Source organism: Colletotrichum siamense, assembly GCF_013390195.1.
Source record: "Colletotrichum siamense strain Cg363 chromosome Unknown KSG_Cg363_contig05, whole genome shotgun sequence".
NCBI classification, from domain to species: domain Eukaryota; kingdom Fungi; phylum Ascomycota; class Sordariomycetes; order Glomerellales; family Glomerellaceae; genus Colletotrichum; species Colletotrichum siamense.
The window spans coordinates 4,471,263-4,488,544 of NW_023501018.1; the positions used below are offsets into that span (position 1 = coordinate 4,471,263).

Sequence of the window (17,282 nt, forward strand, 5' to 3'; positions counted from 1 at the left end):
ATCAACACATCCCTGGCTACGGGTTGAATGCCCCCCGTCGATCTCGGACAAACTTGCTCGCTCGACGTGCTGGCTTCGCCCGGGCTTGTTTGTTCGAGCGCCACGAGATGCCTTGATATTTCGCAGACTGCTTCCGTCTGGAACGACAGAGGAACAGTAGAGCCAGGCTCAGCGCGATAGAAGTGTGCCGAGGAGATGCTCAGCACGGAGAGGAAAAGTAGACGTGACTTTTTCATCATTTCCAGTACATCTGCCCGGAACGGGTTCTTGCTGGAGTCGAAAGACGAGGTGATGCGGCAAACATGAGTAATGTAATGGTTCGTGAGGATTGTGCTCTGCTCAACTGGCGGGCGAAACGACAGGCCATGTTGCAAGCTGTTGATCGCAGGTATCGCGTTTATCGCGGTTTTCACTGTGGATGGTGGCGCAGCAACTGTTTCTGATCGGTTCTTAATAGTGTTTTCAAGCGACTACAGATAGATTAGCTTGCAAGCTCACGAGCGCGCGTAAAGACTTTGTCCGTAACGCAACCGGGTGGAAGGAGGGGAGGGGTTTCTCTGGCTCGAGACAAACCACCTTGCAGGAGCTTTTCATGACTGACCATTGAATCTTGAAGTAGTGCACGCGACAAGACGTGGGTTTCATGCTTGAACCAACTTGATTGTGAAGTCAGACTCGCATTGGAACCACGACGCGTTTGTGGGTTTCTCTCGTGCTTGTTAGACCATCTGTAGGACCGAGCGTATCCAGGACAGTCAGTCCCCGATTTGATACATCTCAAGCAGCTGGGGACGTTTTCATCACACTTCAGCTTCTGCGCTGACTGTTAAGCAGGTCGTTCTAAGATACAAGAGACATTCAACACTGAACACTGGTCTTACCCTTTGCTTGCAGCGATGGCAACCGCCTAGAGTGCGGTCAGCGTGAGCTCAAGATCGGGGTCCCAGCTAGCCCCTGTTGGCCGGTTAGCCGGCAGCACTACTCACTTCGCGACTTTGCACCCTTGCGAGAACGTGAAGGTGCTTTTGGTTCCATGAGGATGCATACGTGAGATGCAGAACAGGTTCCCCAGTGACTGTCGTGGACGACTGGACGCTGGAACGGCAATCATGGACATTGCAGACAGCTGACAGAGAACGTCATCTGCTCGCTTCAACGAATGGGGGGTTTCTGGCCTTATCAGTGGGGATTCACAGTGCTAAAACGGTGCACTGCACTTAGAAGCATTGCAACCACCATATTCGGTTCGCTACCTAAACTCAACTCAACTCTTCTGTATTCTGATGCATCCATGCTTTTGAAAACCCGCCATGGAAATGAACGTATTCTTTGAGCAGTCTGGAATCGCATGTTGATTCTTGTGATTCGAAAGTCAAAATGCCGTGATAAATCTGCGTGAAAACCCGCGAGGAGCGAAGACTTTCCACGCCGGTGAGCTGCGAATTGGGGAACGTCAGAGGGTCACATCTGGAGTACATGTGATGCGACGGAGATCAGGGGATGTGTCAGCGCTACGCTACGGACTTTCCAATCACAGCAGGATGGGAACGGCCATGTCTCTCTCGGTGATCGTCGAGAGAACAAAAGGAACCCCCTTTCTCACTTCTTCTCTCCCAAAGTCCTGGGAGCCGGAAGATCTTGGTGTAACACGATGGGCGAAAAGAAGTGCATGCGATTCGATGCAGCTACGCGCGATGCTGCCTGGCCAGTCGAGGCGGGCCCATCCCATCCCTTCCATCCCTTCCATCCCTCCCCTCCATCCCCATTCCCATTTCCAGCACCGCCGCCTTGGATGTAAGTAAGCCTGAAGCGAGTTGAGCGGGTGGCGATCAGCCGCTGGGGATGACCCAGAAAAAGAAGACGGAAGAGTGAGAGTGGCATTGCATCGCAGCCCTACGTCAGCTTACTACAGGATCCCACCGAACTGGCTATTCCAGGCACCGCCAGGCTGATAGCGCACGACATCATCTGCATGTCTCTGTTTGCCCGTGGCATGACCGAAAGTCCAAGAGACGGAGAGAGGCAGCAACATTTTTTGTTCTCTCCCGCCTTTAGACTTTCCACCGGCCTGCCGTGCCGTGCCTCTCCGCGCCTCTCCGGCATCGCTAGCCCACGGCTCTTGAGACAATGTGTCTATCTCATCATTCCGCCTCCCCCGCGCGGCGGTAGGCGAAGTCCCCCGTTTAGGCAAACCGAAGCGGCGCAAGAGGCGCGGAAAGCCAAGCGACATGGAGACGTGCCCGCGACATTTGAAGGAAGCAATGATGACCCCGACGAAGCCAATGAGGACGTCGAGGCCGCACACCACTCACACCACAAGCGCTCCCAATTCCTCGTAAGGCTGAGCGGCCGGTGAGTCGGAATGGAGCCGTTATTGATTGTCGACAGGGAGGCGGAGGATGGAGGGGAGGGGTAGGTAGGGACCCGATTCCTTCTTCAGCGGCAGCTTCGCCTCGCTCCCAATGACATTTCTCGGGTCTTCGCTCGTCATCCACTTTCTCACTCATCGTTCTCTGTTTCTGGGCGCAAGAGTGTTCCCCACATGCACTCACACTCACCGGAAGCGGCCCCAAGCACGCCTCATTTATCGACTTTTGTTTTTTCGGCTCGGCGCTGTCAAAAGATGGCTTGAGCCGCAGCACCGGCAGGCAGCGAAAACGGTTCCCCCGGCCGGTAGCCCAGGCGTCAGGACGATGTCAACGGGGAAAACGGTAGCCCAGGCGTCAGGACGATGTCAACGGGGAAAATTGTGTGGGAATTTGGGAATCAGACCCCGGCGAGTCGCAACAAGTGAACCCCACTCCTCCATCTTTTTCATCCTCATCGCAAGGGTAAAGTTAGCTGAGGAATCATTCGCAGTGCCATTTCTGCCTATGAGCGAGAGGGGACTGCTTCGTGTGTTTCCTCATTAGGAAAATGCACTCCCCATCCCACCCTACCACCAAGGCCTCTCTCTCAATAGCCTTGCGCTCTATCAAAAAACCCAAGAAAGTCGTGCCGCAGCGGAATCCGGAGCTAGGCACCTGTTCCATCATCGCCTCCACACTCGCGCGCTGGCTGTGGCAGGGGGATGGAGGGGAGGGAAGGGTGTATGTAACGCAGCCTTGCGACCAATGGGGCTCCACGGCGGCCATCTCGACATTTCTGTAATTCTCGCAGGAGGATGAGGCTTTCCCAGCCAATTGGCGTTGTGACGAGGAACCAACAGCGTTTTTCTTGCGTGCGAGATAGCCCAAAAACGATAATTACGTCCGTAAAGAGTGTAGGCCCAACCACAAACCCACACACATTCTACATTCTCGGTGTGATTGCCTTCTTTTCGAAAAGGTACCTGGATCCTCCTGGCCACTGGTTTGATGCTTCGCAACGGCGCAAGTTCTCTCGGCCGTCCTTTTGTTCTTCATCGGCTGAGCCGTACGGAAGGACCCTCCACCTCCACCATACATACGCCTCACACGCACCTTGAGTCACAGACCCCCAAATCCTGACTACCTACCTGCCTCAGCTCATGTATCTTCTTCTCGCTTGAGGCCACTTTTGAGATTAGGCCTCTTCCCCGAGTTACCGAACCTGCGAAGGTTTGTGATGGGACTCCGCTAAGATACGCCTGGTGCCGCGCCGTGGCTGGCTGGACCATGTGGATGTGGCATGGGGGAGGAGGGTGGCCGGGGGTAGAGGCGCTCCTCCCGTTCGTTCACGCAACGACGCAGTTACCGTTTACGGCAAACGAATATCTACCACTAGGAAGGGTCTGGTGCTTGGAGGAGGAGTCAAAGATGTGATGGCCCCCAAACATCACATCCTATCTAGACCAAGACGAGCGATGATGGTGCCGGGAATGGGTGGAGGAACGCTGTCACTGGCACTGATGCTAACACTGCCTCCACGGTGATGGCGGCGCAGGATGGGGAGGGGCGAGGAAGGAAGGCAGCCATCTGACGGGAAGGAATCTGGTTCCCCCCGCCGAGGTGAGAACCATATATACCTCCCTAGAGGCCGACGTGTAAGTTGGATGTCTGAAGGATGTAGACAACAATCCGTTGCTCTCTTCGACTCTTTGGTTTTCCCCAGGAAGAAGCATTCTCTCTTTCTCTCCCACATATCTCCTACACTGTCACATCTTCGTGGGAGGATACTACACTACCATCAACCATGGCGAGGGTAGAAGTACACCACCTCCACCCTACCAACTGGGAATCAGACCCAGAAGAAGAAATCTTCCCCCTCTCCACGCTGGACTACCTCTCGGGCCAGATCTGGTGCAACTACGTCCTCTTCTTCAAGCTCCCCTCCGCCACCCCAGACTCCCAGTCCGAGCTCATCACAGTCCTCAAGGCCGGCCTCGAGAGGACCCTCTCCCAGGTCCGCCAGCTGCCCGGCGTCCTCACAAAACACCCCTCCGGCTCCGGGCTCTGCTGGCACAAGAAGAGGGAAGACACCGTCGAGTTCCACGTCCAATGGCTTGACAACACCGCCGCCACCGGCAAGAAGAACAAGAAGTATCCCACCTTCGCGGACCTCGAGAAGCAGCACTTCTCCTCAAAAGCCCTCGGCGACCCCAAGACGTGGTCGGTCCACCCCTTCAAGGGCGGCCAGTGCCCCGAGTCCCACTGGACGAGCCGGCCCAAGGCCGCCGCCTATAAGGCCACCTTCATCCCCGGCGGCATGATCTTCATGATGCACCACCACCACTTCTCGGGCGACATCATGGCCTGGTCAGGCCAGCTGCACCAGCTCGCCGAGAACTGCAACGCCATCTGGGCCGCCCGCGGCACCGGCTCAGCGCCCAAGTTCCCCGCCTGGGACCCCGCTTGCCTCGACTTCTCCCTCACCACGAAGGCCGACCTCCCGGCGTCGCAGCAGGTCGACGGCCCCAGCGCGGCGCCCGAGCGGAACGCCGCATACCGCCCGTCGAAGCGGCTGCTCTTCCACCTGCCCAAGAGCAAGATGGCGAAGCTCAAGAAGCTCGCCGCCCCGCCGGATGAGGACGGCGAGGAGGGCAGGTGGATCTCGAGCTACGACGCGTACACGGCGCACATCTGGCGCGTGCTCTCGAAGCACAAGGCGGCGCTGTACGAGCCGGACTTGAAGGAGGCGCTGATCTGGGGCGAGGCGGTCAATATGCGTCCGCGGTTCCGGGACCCGGTCGTGCCGGCGCGGATCCAGAGTAATTTCATGTCGGTGGCGGTAAGCTTCCAGAGTGTGGTGCCGACGATGAGCGGCGAGGAGGTGATTTCCTCGGCGCCGTTTTGGAAGTTGGCATGGTACGTTTCTTTCCCTCTCTTTCTGACGTCTGCGAGGTTTGCTGACAATGCGATTTCAGGTACATCCGCCAGCTCACCAACACGGTGACCCAAGACTACGTGAACGCGATGCTGGCCTCGCTCGCGCCGATCCGCGACAAGACGACGCTCTTCATCCGCGGCGACGCCTTCCACCCGATGACGACGCTCTTCACGGACTGGCGCGACACGCGCCCCTGCGAGGCGGACTTCGGCTTCGGCGCGCCGTACGCGTTCCGCTGGCTCTTCGAGAGCGTGCAGACGGGCATGTTCGTGACGTACCCGGCGCGCGTCAACGGGGCGCCCGCGGGCGCGGACGAGGGCACCGAGTTCAGCCTGCCGGTCGAGCGGGAGGTGGCCGCGGCGCTGCTGGCGGACCCGGAGTGGAGCGAGTACTTTGAGTACCGCGGGGTTGAGAACGATGTCGATGATGTGGAGGGCGCAGAGGAGAAGGAGACGGAGACGGAGGAGGAGGCGGTGGCAGAGGTGGTGAGGGACAGGTTGAGCAAGGTGGAGAGGGATACGGTTGTCGTGGTCAGGGGCGTGGCGGCGCGGTGTCGCAATGCTTCTGTCCGCGTGCGGGATGTTTGTGGCTGGCTGGTTACGGTGTTCAGGAGGGTCATGACGAAAGGATTGTGAGCGGGCCTGGTTTCTTCGTCTTTTGTGTAGGATACCTATCTGGTGTGGTCTTTTGCTATATTTCCATATGTAGAACAAGCAGGCGGTTGGAATTAACAAACAATAATCACTATCAATAAGACTTACACCACTCAAAAATGTGACAGAAGCGCGTGATACTTGAGCTGGAAACTCTGATGGCCAAAAAGAAAGCAGGAGGGAGGAATTGAGCCTCACGCGGGGGTCGAACCCGCAACCTTGAGATTAAGAGTCTCACGCTCTACCGATTGAGCTAGCAAGGCCTGCGAGTTGTGATTGTTGATGATGGCCGGCGTGCGAGGGATCAAGAGCCAAGTGGAGCGGTAGGGTTTGAGCTGGGTGAGTGGATGGAAAAAAAACTTCATCGTGGAATCGCTTCTTGTTAAAATTTCTCTCGTGAACTAGTGGGTTGGCCCCGAAAGCATGGGCCCGTCCGGGAAAGAGCACTCCACCCGGCCCCGTCTTCCGGCTCCGGCGGACCCTCACTACGGTTTCCTGCCGTACACCACGATCCTGTCAAAGTCAGCACCAACCATCACATGAACCACCGTAATACTCACATGGGCCAGTACGCATGGATACTCCGATCTCCAACATCCTTCCTCGTCTGCGCGGCGAGCACATTCACCTCATCCGCCTTCCACGCGAGGCCCCTCGTCAGGAACGCCATCAGGAACCCCTGCAGCCCGGTGGTGATGTTGTCGTAGTTCCACGCGCCGAGCTCCTTGAACTTTGCGTGGCGCGGCCAGGTGTTGCTGGGCCACTTGAAGCAGATCTCGGCGATATCCACAAAACCCGCGGCCTCCATCATGGGCTTGAGCGTGCTGAGCTCGATGAAGGCGTGGTCCATCTTGGCGGCGGCCTCGCCCAGCAGGGCCATCGACTTGTGGAGCGCGTGGTCCGGGGTCAGGGTGCCGTCGTCGGAGAGGGGAAGGCCGAATTCCTGGAGCTCGAGGTAGCCGCCTGGGTTGAGGTTTCTGTGGGGGGCGTGTGAGATTGGGGTTCAGATATTGGAGACAGGGATGGGGGCATTCACTCATAACATTGGCGCAGGTATTCTTCCCATTTCGAGATGGATGAGTTCATCATCCGGGAGTGGATGTAGTCAAAAGGGCGGGAGTAGGTCCAGCTGTCTTCGATGTCGTCGATCTCGAACTTGACGTTTGGCGGGACGCTTGAAGATGTTAGGAGAGACTGAAAAGTAGAATCAATTGAGAACATACAACTTCGGCTGTGTCGGAGAGAGATCCACACCAATGACCTACAAACAAAGGTCAGATCATATCAAAGAGGGTGCCGCTGGATCGCCTACCTCCGAGCCTGGATGCTCGTCGCCGTAGTCCATAGCCCAGATACCCGTTCCCGTTCCCAAGTCAAGAACACGGCCCGGATTGGCGTCGGCTTTGTTGGGCGGGGACAGGCCGAGCAGACCGTCAAAGGAGAGGTAGAAGATGTGATGTTGAAGGTCTCGAGACGATGTCAATACGCTGCCTTACAACAGGTTCAAAGAGGGCATGCCAGTACCTAGTCGCTCGTTCTCTTCCTCATCATTGGGGAAGTGGTACTCTCGATCACAATCAGCTGACTCCTTGCCCATCCTGCCGGACTACTCACTTCCATCTCGGAACCTGTGATAGGTGCGGCCGTTCTCCTTGCGATAGTCGAGAATGGAGCTGTTCAAGCTCGCCGTCGTCGAGGTCCCGTCCTGTCCCACCCGTCAGTACCTTCACCGAGCGCACAGGCAGTGAGATTCGCACATTGGTATCGCCCACGGCTGAGTCGATATCGTTGAAGTCGTCGGGCTCTACAACGTCAGCCTGAAGCGCCGCCATGTCGACAAGCTTCCGAGTCTCGCGATCACAGCAACGTGTGTAGGTGTAGAGGTGCCGTTGTACGCAGGTCTAGTCAGGTCCAGGTGTGACGGACTGCGGCTCTGGCCTGACGATCGGTGAGGCGAGCAGAAATATCACGCTATCGACATCTCTTTCTTCCCCGCACAGCCATGTCTTTGATTAGACAGTTGGCCGGGGCCGGGAGGACCCTTTCCTGAGCGACTCATGAAGAGGGGCCGATGGGAGGAACAGGCGGTGATTGACCACCACCCCGGGCTGTCATCTGCAGGCATTGCGGTCCCAGGAGCCAGGTCACTGACACAAATGATTTGCAGATGACAGCGGAAAAGGTCCAGGGTGAGCCCCATTTCGGACCGGTGAGTTTGGACGGTGACAGAAGTGGCGGTCGATAGTCTGGCCCAATGAAGTGTCTGGAAGACAGAGAAGGATCGCGACCAACAAGTGTTCTGGGCTCCAACAGCTCCAACAGTAGCGATGTGACAGGTTGATAGGATTGGAGAGTCGCAAGCAGGTGAGGACGGAAGCGGCATAGCATGGCCTGCTCGATGTGCGTGATGGCCAATCGTGAGATGTCAGCCAGCAGTTGGAATGCAGCAGAGACATGGCATGATTCCACCGAGCGCGCACATCGGCACTAATTGGCGCATGTCTTGAACCTTGTCAGTTGTGCGCCGCAAGCCTCCACGGCCGGCTCAATCGCTCGATCGAGACCGTCGCCTGGGCGGGCATCCAATGGCGGGGTCCTGTTGGACATCGCAATGGCGGAAGAAGCTCCGGGCAAACTAGCTTGAAGAGGAATCAGTTTCGACGAAGGGACGGCGTCGGAAGAGACGGACATTGGCAGTCGGTGTGCAAGACCTCGCCAGTACGGTCACCAACTGATTCATTTCGAGGAGGGTTTCCATCATAATTCTTTCGACAGAGACTCAGTAAAGCCATGCCTTCGCAAGATGCCCGGTCGGAGATGGGGCCGAACTGATCTCACCGCCTCGTCGCTGGCCACGGAGCGCTGAGTTCTTGAGATCGAGGTATCGGCACCGATGCGTCCTCACACAGCATCTAATGCGATCAGCTGTTAGAGCTTAAGTGTGATCTCGTAGATGCTCAGCCAGCATTTCTGTGTTCCCCGGGAGTTCTAAAGGCAGCCGGCGGTATTGGAACTGCGGCTGCTGCTTGCTTTCCGGATCTCCGGACGACGAAGAAGCGACAAGCGAAAAGCGGGCACTCCGACGAGAGAAATCACATTGATTTGAATAGATTGTTGGAAATGAGGCTGTTTCTGATGGTATCGCGCTGCCAGACCCAAGCATTTCGATTGCTGTCGACAAGTGTTGGTGGTGTTCACTTGAACCCAGCTGAACATATTGCCTGTCTCAATTGCTTCGTGGCCGTGGACCTGCCATCAAACGGCTGCGGTCAATTGATTTGTGGACTTCGCCGAGTTGTACAGCTTGAACATGATTGCCTTCGAGGCAGATACCGCATCCATGTGTGTATAGTTCCTTGGCGTGTTGGCGTCTTCGGCGATGGCTTCACTCGATGCATCGCTTGGAAGTCCTCCGTGAAACCGCGAGAGTCAATGAGCTGACCTGGGCCACATTGAATGAGCAGAGGCTGCGGGATAAAGCGAAGAGTACGTCAGCTGCAGGTGGCCCCTGGGAGAATACGACTTTGCCCATTCATCCATGTCCAACACGCAGGATTGTCGTGGTTGGTGTCGCAGAACCTCGCCTCCCAGCGGTGAATCCGGTATGTCGCCAGCGTCGTCTTTCGTCCCGACACATAGCGACAACTCCCGCATCGCTGATGTTAGGTGAAGATTGCGAAGTCTTCATGATCGACATGTCGTGCAAAGAGGCGTTGAGGATGCAACATGGCGAGTCACGTCGAGAAACATGTTTCTGTCGATGAAGTTGTAAGAGTCAGTCAGTTGCTGCTCAGTTGTTGCTCTATGTCTTGGTCACTCAGGGGCTGATTAGATGAGATAAGCAGCCGCAAAAGCCAATCAGTGATCTCCCGGCCAAGAAGACAGGGCATCCATCCCCTGGACCTGCCAGCTTTTTCTGCTCAAAGCCCCTGTTGCTGCGAGAAAGTCAATTCTGCGCTCACAGGGCACTGCTTGGTCTTTTTTCTGATTTTCTCCGAGTCGCCGAAACTCTGCTGAACTTTTTGGAGGATTGACGTTTGATCAACTTCATGATTCGCATTTCTTCATCGAGCTTCTCGGAGCAAACATCTTCACGATCCTTCTGGCAAGCAAACACGGCAGAATCGTTGCGCCGAACAGCAGATCCCCCCTGAGCCATCATCCCCGACTGATGACGCTGCCGCCCGCCACCTCCCAGGATATCTCAAACCATCACCACAGGCATCGTGAGCATCAAAGCCGACCTCAGTGGAGCGTCCAGCGCGATCCTGTTGGCTAAGACCGGCAATTTCATCCCTTTTTAGCGAAGGATTCTCAAGGACATTCATGCTGTGAGGCGGACCAGACATGAACCAACCCGCACCATCTCCTCAGACAATCATCACTGCCTCCCTCCCACATTCCCCCCTTGTTGGCCATGGATGGAACTCGGCTGAACTCGCCTGCCAATTCGGCTCAACTCCAGCGCAGGATGGATCTCGCGAATAGGGGCAACTCCAGTTCAAACGGACTAACATCGGACAGACGGCACACCGAAAGCTGACAGCCATGACAGCGGCCCTGCGGTTTCGCAATGCTTGGGCCCGGGCCCCCAAACGCAGCGCCGCAGACGAATGACGAGCCGTCGTCGCGATGTCGCTCTGCACATCTGCGAAAATGGGGAAACCTGGGCCGTCGGAAGATCTGTAGCAAGGTCGACCGTCCTATCTCTTTCCTTCAATCGTTGACTAACATTTTATTCTTCAGCTCGTCTGGGCCAGGGGCTCATCGACCGTGTTTGGGCCCGTTTGCCGTTCTCCGATGTTTTGGGGAGCATGGTCTCATCCGAAACATTGGCCCGACAGGGACGGCCTCGTCTGTGACTTCAACCCCCCAGCCATCAGCCTCAACGACCTCACTGGCTGATTTGCTACCTTGCGTTATGTTCTCCATCTTAATTGTTACTGCCCGTCGTATCGTGTAGGTCAAACGGCAGAAGATCGCCGTGGTGGCGGTACGCATATTCGGTCGGATTTTCACACACAACGGCGCGCATGCTGGGTGAGCTCTGCTTCGTCTCTGTCGCTCAGCCTCAGTTCCAGAAACGTGCCCCTGTGACAGAACTGCGTCGCATCTCCAGATGGATCTTCGTGACATGGCGGGAAGGACATCAGCAAGCGCTGAGGGAGGGGGCTTTGACAAGCTTACTTCAATGTTCAGACCATCTCGTGGGGATGGATCGATGTTATTTAAGATGGGAAGTGTCCTCGATTGAGTTGATCCAGGAGCTAACCAGAAGCATCGAGTACAAGGCTGCAGTCGTCTAAATATATCCTTTTCTAGTAATTTGAGGGTATTTTGAAAATACTCTTTTCCTTCTTTCACTTTCATCATGGTTCGTTTCTCAGTTGCCGCAGCACTTTGTAAGTCTCTCTCTCCAACCCAAAACCCGTTCGTTTCGTACTAACATCTTCAAGTCGCTGCTTCAGTTCTTGCTGCCCCAAGCCCGCTTTCACCAGACCCGGCCGGCGCAAAGAACGTCGGCAACGGCCAAGGCGCCCAGTTCATCGGCGGAGCCTGCCTGAGCAGCAAAGACTGCGCCTCCACATGCTGTGCCACCCTCAACGGCGCCGGCATCTGCTCCGGACTTGGAGCGCAGTTCCAAGCAGGCAAGACCGGTTGTGGCTTCGGTGACGGCGGAGCTGCCGCCGCTGCTCCTGCTGCCGCACCATCAATGGCCGCCGCCGCCGCCCCTGACTCTGGAAACACAGCTGCTGCAGCGGACACTGGGGCCGCGGGCTCGCAGAACGTCGGCAAGGGCAACGGCCAGCAGTTCATCACCGGCCAGTGTCTCACAGACGCTGACTGCGCGTCGGCTTGCTGCGCAGGGCTCAACGGCAAGGGAACATGCTCTGCCGTAGCCGTGGCCAACGCTAACGGCAAGACTGGGTGTGGCTTCGGCGGCGCCGCGGCTGGTGCGGGATCGGGGACCGGCGCCGAAGCTGCGGCGCCCTCTGCGCCTGCCCAAGCGGCCCCGGCTGCCGGTGGCGACACGGGTGCGGCTGGATCGCAGAATGTAGGGAAGGGTAACGGGCAGCAGTTCATCACGGGGCAGTGCCTCTCGGATGCGGACTGCGCCTCGGGGTGCTGCGCTGGGCCCAAGGGGGCATGCTCTGCGAGGGCTGTGGCTGAGGAGCAGGGCAAGACTGGCTGCGGATTCACGGCGGCTGCGCGATTCTGATAGTTGACTTCTTGGCATGCATTCCTACAGTAGCGAGTATTTAATGACGTGGATTGGCGTAAAATGGAGGGGCATAAGAGCGATGTCAGGCACACATGGATTTTAATAGCGACGAAATGGATAAAACTTGATACACTTCCCAAGGCAGAGATTACTCGTCGTTATGAGATGCAACGGCGATCATTCAGACTCGAATAGGCAGCAGGATGGGCGGAATTAGGCCCGTTCGTCAACTATCTCAATATGATGTCCTGATTGAGACAGCTGAAAGGCGCTTGTGCATTAGGTTGGACAGGGGGGACAGGAGCTGAAAAGTCAGATGCCGCCTTGTTTTCTGTTGGCATGTTGTCTGACTTGCAACACATTCTTCTCATAGTAGAGAAAGGTTCATGTCTGATCGATGGATCCATACCAGTATCGGGCTTTAGGACCGGGCGAGATCCGGCTGCTCCGTCTCCACCCAGCGCCGGACCCGCGCCGAGACCTCACCGGGACCATTCTCCACCATGAGCTGGCCAACCCGGCATTTCGCTGGGGGTCAGACGGACCGTATCTGGAGCACAAGCTACCATACGAAGCCGTATCCTATCACTGGGGAAGCAACACCAAGACACCCTTCAAGCTTCTCGTGAACGACGAGAATGCCGACAGCAGCACCCCGTTATCAGTCATCCCATTAACCGCATCTCTACATACCCTCCTCCGCCAGATTGCTTACACCGACAGAGACCGCGTGGTCTGGGTCGACGCAATCTGCATCAACCAAGTCCGCAGCGCCGACAACGTCGAGAAGGGCGCGCAGATCCGCATGATGCCCGACATCTACGGCATCGCCGCGCGCGTGCTCGTGTACCTCGGCCCGTCCGCAGACAACAGCGACCTCGCCATCGCCTTCCTCGAGCACATCTCCGACTTTGCAGACTACCTCGACGAAGTCCTCCCGACGGCCAACTTCGCGGCAGCCCTAGCCGCGGGCTTCGTGATGCCGCCGCCGGACGCGCCCGACTGGCCGGCGCTCCGCGCCTTCTTGCGCCGCCCTTGGTTCCGCCGCGTCTGGGTGATCCAAGAGTTCGTCAATGCCACTGAGCTTACGGTCATGTGCGGCGCGCGGGAGATTGACTGGCGCAGACTGTTCCTTGCGACGCGGGCCTACGTCGACAACCTCCGCCTTGCGCACCAGGGATTCAGGTCGAACTGGCTGGTTCCGCTGGAGCTTCTGGTCCCGTGGTACCGCCGGCACAGGCTCGACCAGTGGAGACTCGCGCACGAGGGTGCGAGCGCGATGCACACGATTGGGGACTTCCGTCTGAGGCGCGGAGGATACATGAGTCCCGCGTTCATGTGGTTTAACTACCGGGAAGACACGGAAAACGATAGGTGGAAGGAGCCGTTGCCCGTGAAACGAGATTTTGCGGCGATTTGCGAGTATGAACGCTTGGCAGCGCCGAGGATGTTGGAGCACAGGGCGGAAGGGACGGTATTTCCCTTTGGGAGGAGAGGGTTGCTCGAGTTGTTCATGATGACCGGTACCTTTCTGGCCACGCAGCCTGTGGATAGAATCTATGCCTTGTTGGGGCTGGCTGGGGATGTTGACGGCGAGGAGTTTGCGCCCATTTACTCAAAAGAACAGACCCTTGCGGTGGTTAGCAAGCGGTTCGCGATTGGCAAGATTGAGCAGGGCCAGGGAGCCGAGGTTCTCGCTCGTTCGGGGCTGAGGTCGAAGAGGTCTAAGAAACGCGGTGGTGACAATGATGAAGCGCCGTCGTGGGTGCCCGACTGGACTTCCGTCACGTATGCCCAAGACAAAAGACCTGGGTTCACCCTGCGATCACAAGACAAGCAACGCGAAGAGGCCGAGTCGATGGAGAATCAGAATCAAGAACCTAACGAAGATGACACGAACTTGGCACCACCAACGGACGGGGGGGATGATAAGCCACTCGAGGATTCGATGCGCTTGTACACAGCCTGCGGCGACACAAACTTCTACCACCATTTCGACGAAACGCGCAACATTCTTTACGTCAAATCCATTAGTGTTGACAGCATAGCCGCTATCATACCTGGAAGAATGAGGCTGGGGGCCTTCATGAACGAGTTCCTGATCATGGCCACGTTCAATATCGCGGGTAGGGAGTACCCGACGGGCGAAAAGCTTGAGGACGTGATTTGGAGAACTCAAATCGCCAATCGGACGTCGCAGGGTGAGGTCCCAGGGCCGGAGGTCTTTGAGTTGTACCAAATGGTGAAGAAGCGAGACCGCCACATGTTCGCCTTTGTCGTCTTCACCATGGCGATAGCGTGCGTCCTGGCGTCGCCTTTCGCACTCGCCATCCTGCGGCGACTGCCGCTGTATCTGGAGATCTTCATCTTGGCCATGGCCTTCCTCAAGGGGAACCTGCCTTTGAAGTATGCTAGGCTGTCTGTGGTATGTATTCTCCTCCTGCAATGGCTGTATTGGGTGTTTGCCATACCGCTATTGTTGTATTCTCTCTATATTGGAGTATGCAATGTCTGGCAGACGGAATTCCTGGTGGCTGTCTCACAGTTCGGGGTGACCTCGGCTTCAGACGTGGGCTCCCTTCCTCCGGAGTGCGCCATGTACACAAACCAGCTGTCGAATATCGCCAACAAATATGAGCTTGCTGTCACCAAGCAAGGGCTGATAGGGTTGGTGCCGCTGTGCACGGAGGTGGGAGACAGGGTTGGTGTGATCCACGGCTGTGACGCACCATTTGTTCTGCGCCTAGATGAACAGAGGGGGCTTCTCAGAGTTGTTGGAGAAAGTTACATCCACGGCATAATGGATGGAGAGCTGGCTGGGGGGCTTGCTGAAGAAGTTGGCTTGTACTGAGTATTGAACGGCCACGGCAGGGATGGATGTCGTCGAAGAACACTCGCTATTCATTAGGCTTGAAAGTCCCATGGCCTGGGTGCCCATGGATACCCACGATCTTGGGTTCTTCCTGACGCGTATCCATGGCAAAGGAGTCTATCCATGGCAAAGGAACCTATCCATGGATACCCACGGGGGCCCACGGGCGCTGGGCAATACTTAGTTACCCATGGATATGGATATGGGTAACCCATGGGTATGTATCATCAAGCCAACTCACCAAGCACAATCTGTGCACACATCTCACTTCGTAAATGCTTGAGCGCAACGTTCGAAAAGAAAAATGTAATATTTCTGTTTTCCAACAAGTCGCTATGATTGCCTATGAAGAAGTATTATCATTACCAATTAATCGTAAATATGGAAGGTTTATGCAATCTTGCTTCACAACTTCTTGAAGCATTTGTCGCCAAGCCATCGCCCGATCTTGACTGTTGGTACATCCACCACGCGGTTAAAGATGTCACTAACCCACAAAAGAACCAACGTATTAAGGATAAAGCTTCCCCAGAACGAGAAAGCATACGCGCTCCAAGCCGTTTCGAACATCGAACCAGTCATATTCAGAGGAAGGTTCTCGAGAGGCGCGGATGCAAGAGAGTGACTCTTCATCAAGGCGGCGTTGGCGGGAACCAACCACCGTGTGCCCACTGCGTGATTGATGAACCCGTGCCACAGGTAGATGGAGTAAGAGATGCGCCCAAGGTATTGGGCAATGTCTGTGGTGAAGAGCCGTTGGAGCAGTGGCTCGCCCTGATCGTAAGTGGTGGTCGGCGCCGATTCTTCTTCCAGCTTTTCCTTCTCGCTTGTGTGCAAGACTGTGTTATTCTTGTGCCAGGGTGATCGGGTTCTGAAACCGCCCAACAGGTTTGCCAAAAAGCGTCGGATATTGATTTGCGGTGAGTACATCAAGGCAATGATGAAAACAATGGAACCAATGGCGTTCCAATGAAGCTGGACTTGAGCGTCCGAGCCACGATAGCATGGCAAGACGTGCGACGAAAGCCAGTAAAATCCTGAAGCTGAAGCTCCACTTGTCTCCGGGTAAGACATGAGATGAAGGCTGCAAACAAACAGGGCAATCGTCCACACATGGCGGAGAGTCCCCCTCAAGTATGCAAACGCACGCCGGCTGGTTGAGGTGTTGCATCGCGGGAGGACGTCATGCAATGCGCTGGGAGGAATAGCGAGGGAGAGCTCGCCCAGCAAAAGTCCGGCGGGGAAGAGTGCCTTGTCCCAGTCCCCAAGATGAATTAGCCAGCCGGTGAGAACCATCGTTCCGGTAGCGCGGATAGACTTGTGCACCAGTGAAGAAGCAAGGAGAACCACCAAGACGAGTAACGAGCCCTTGATGGCAACGTGAACAGTCCAGAGGTGTCCGTTGTAGGCCATGACTCCAGCGTCATCTTGGTGAGCAATGGGCTTGAACGGGTTCATCAGACTGACAAAGTCCCCGAGCCAATGCTGCATTTGACCGGCGAAGGTGTCCACGACCGGCGGTGCCGGCGCAGATGTTGGGTCCCTGATGTAGAAGCCGAAGTGTACCATAATAGCGATGATGGCGGTAGAGACGGCGACGGGGGCGTACAGGCGGATCGGGCGACGCAAGGCGGATGAAGCGATGCTCCGGAACAGATGCTCGTCTTTATGCTTGTAAATCATCGTCAGGGCCCTGATGGAGAGCACGTATCCGGATATGACGAAGAGAATGGTCAGGCCGGATCGACCGGAGTGTAGAATTCTGACGACTGATTTCTGCCAGGACATTGAGCCATCGTCGGCCGCGACATAGCCCTGGCCGAGTTCGGGGTACCAAAGATGGGAGTAGTGAGAAATGTAGATGATGAATGAGGCTAAGCCGCGGAGGCCATCGAGGTAGGCCGTGGAATCGTTGACTTGCGACGTTGAACTCCTTCGGGAATCAAAAGAGGGGCTCTTCGTTGAGCTGAATATGAAGGACGGGAGTATCAGGCATAGTATCGACATTAGATAGTCATTCCTGTAAGGGCGCCTGACGCTATTGTTGTGGCCATCGCTGAAAAATGAAGAGACAGAGCTTCTCGCAGACCTAATGGATACCAGAATGGGGCGTTCGTCCTTCTTGAAATCTCGGTAGCAGCCGTTTTCGAGGGAACTGCGCGACCACGGGGACGCGTCTTGACCCTCGACGAAAGGATTGACGAATCGCATGGTGGAGACAGTGGATGAGCGACGTCTTGGCTGGGAC

General features: G+C 56.2%; 6 protein-coding genes across 6 annotated transcripts; 4 read left to right on the forward strand and 2 right to left on the reverse strand.

Annotated features, from left to right (window-relative positions):
• Nucleotides 1-4,152: 4,152 nt before the first annotated feature.
• Nucleotides 4,153-5,921, forward strand: CGCS363_v008754 (Acyltransferase BOA11; the record flags this gene model as incomplete). The annotated part of the gene is made up of 2 exons (XM_036640603.1): nt 4,153-5,264; nt 5,324-5,921. 2 exons carry the CDS (start codon nt 4,153-4,155, stop codon nt 5,919-5,921), a joined length of 1,710 nt encoding a protein of 569 aa, XP_036494788.1.
• Nucleotides 5,922-6,495: 574 nt separating this feature from the next.
• Nucleotides 6,496-7,771, reverse strand: CGCS363_v008755 (Secondary metabolism regulator LAE1; the record flags this gene model as incomplete). Its single annotated transcript, XM_036640604.1, has 7 exons — nt 6,496-6,916; nt 6,976-7,113; nt 7,163-7,200; nt 7,252-7,406; nt 7,464-7,505; nt 7,554-7,644; nt 7,697-7,771. 7 exons carry the CDS (start codon nt 7,769-7,771, stop codon nt 6,496-6,498), a joined length of 960 nt encoding a protein of 319 aa, XP_036494792.1.
• A 2,741-nt stretch (nt 7,772-10,512) lies between these two features.
• On the forward strand, nt 10,513-10,844 carry CGCS363_v008756 (uncharacterized protein; the record flags this gene model as incomplete). Its single annotated transcript, XM_036640605.1, has 2 exons — nt 10,513-10,632; nt 10,686-10,844. The coding sequence occupies 2 exons, from the start codon at nt 10,513-10,515 to the stop codon at nt 10,842-10,844; spliced, it is 279 nt and encodes a 92-aa protein (XP_036494786.1).
• Nucleotides 10,845-11,310: 466 nt separating this feature from the next.
• CGCS363_v008757 (uncharacterized protein) lies at nt 11,311-12,159 on the forward strand (the record flags this gene model as incomplete). The annotated part of the gene is made up of 2 exons (XM_036640606.1): nt 11,311-11,341; nt 11,396-12,159. 2 exons carry the CDS (start codon nt 11,311-11,313, stop codon nt 12,157-12,159), a joined length of 795 nt encoding a protein of 264 aa, XP_036494787.1.
• A 400-nt stretch (nt 12,160-12,559) lies between these two features.
• Nucleotides 12,560-15,013, forward strand: CGCS363_v008758 (Heterokaryon incompatibility protein 6, OR allele; the record flags this gene model as incomplete). The annotated part of the gene is made up of 1 exon (XM_036640607.1): nt 12,560-15,013. The coding sequence occupies one exon, from the start codon at nt 12,560-12,562 to the stop codon at nt 15,011-15,013; it is 2,454 nt and encodes an 817-aa protein (XP_036494182.1).
• Nucleotides 15,014-15,439: 426 nt separating this feature from the next.
• On the reverse strand, nt 15,440-17,245 carry CGCS363_v008759 (uncharacterized protein; the record flags this gene model as incomplete). Its single annotated transcript, XM_036640608.1, has 1 exon — nt 15,440-17,245. One exon carries the CDS (start codon nt 17,243-17,245, stop codon nt 15,440-15,442), a length of 1,806 nt encoding a protein of 601 aa, XP_036494807.1.
• Nucleotides 17,246-17,282: the final 37 nt, after the last annotated feature.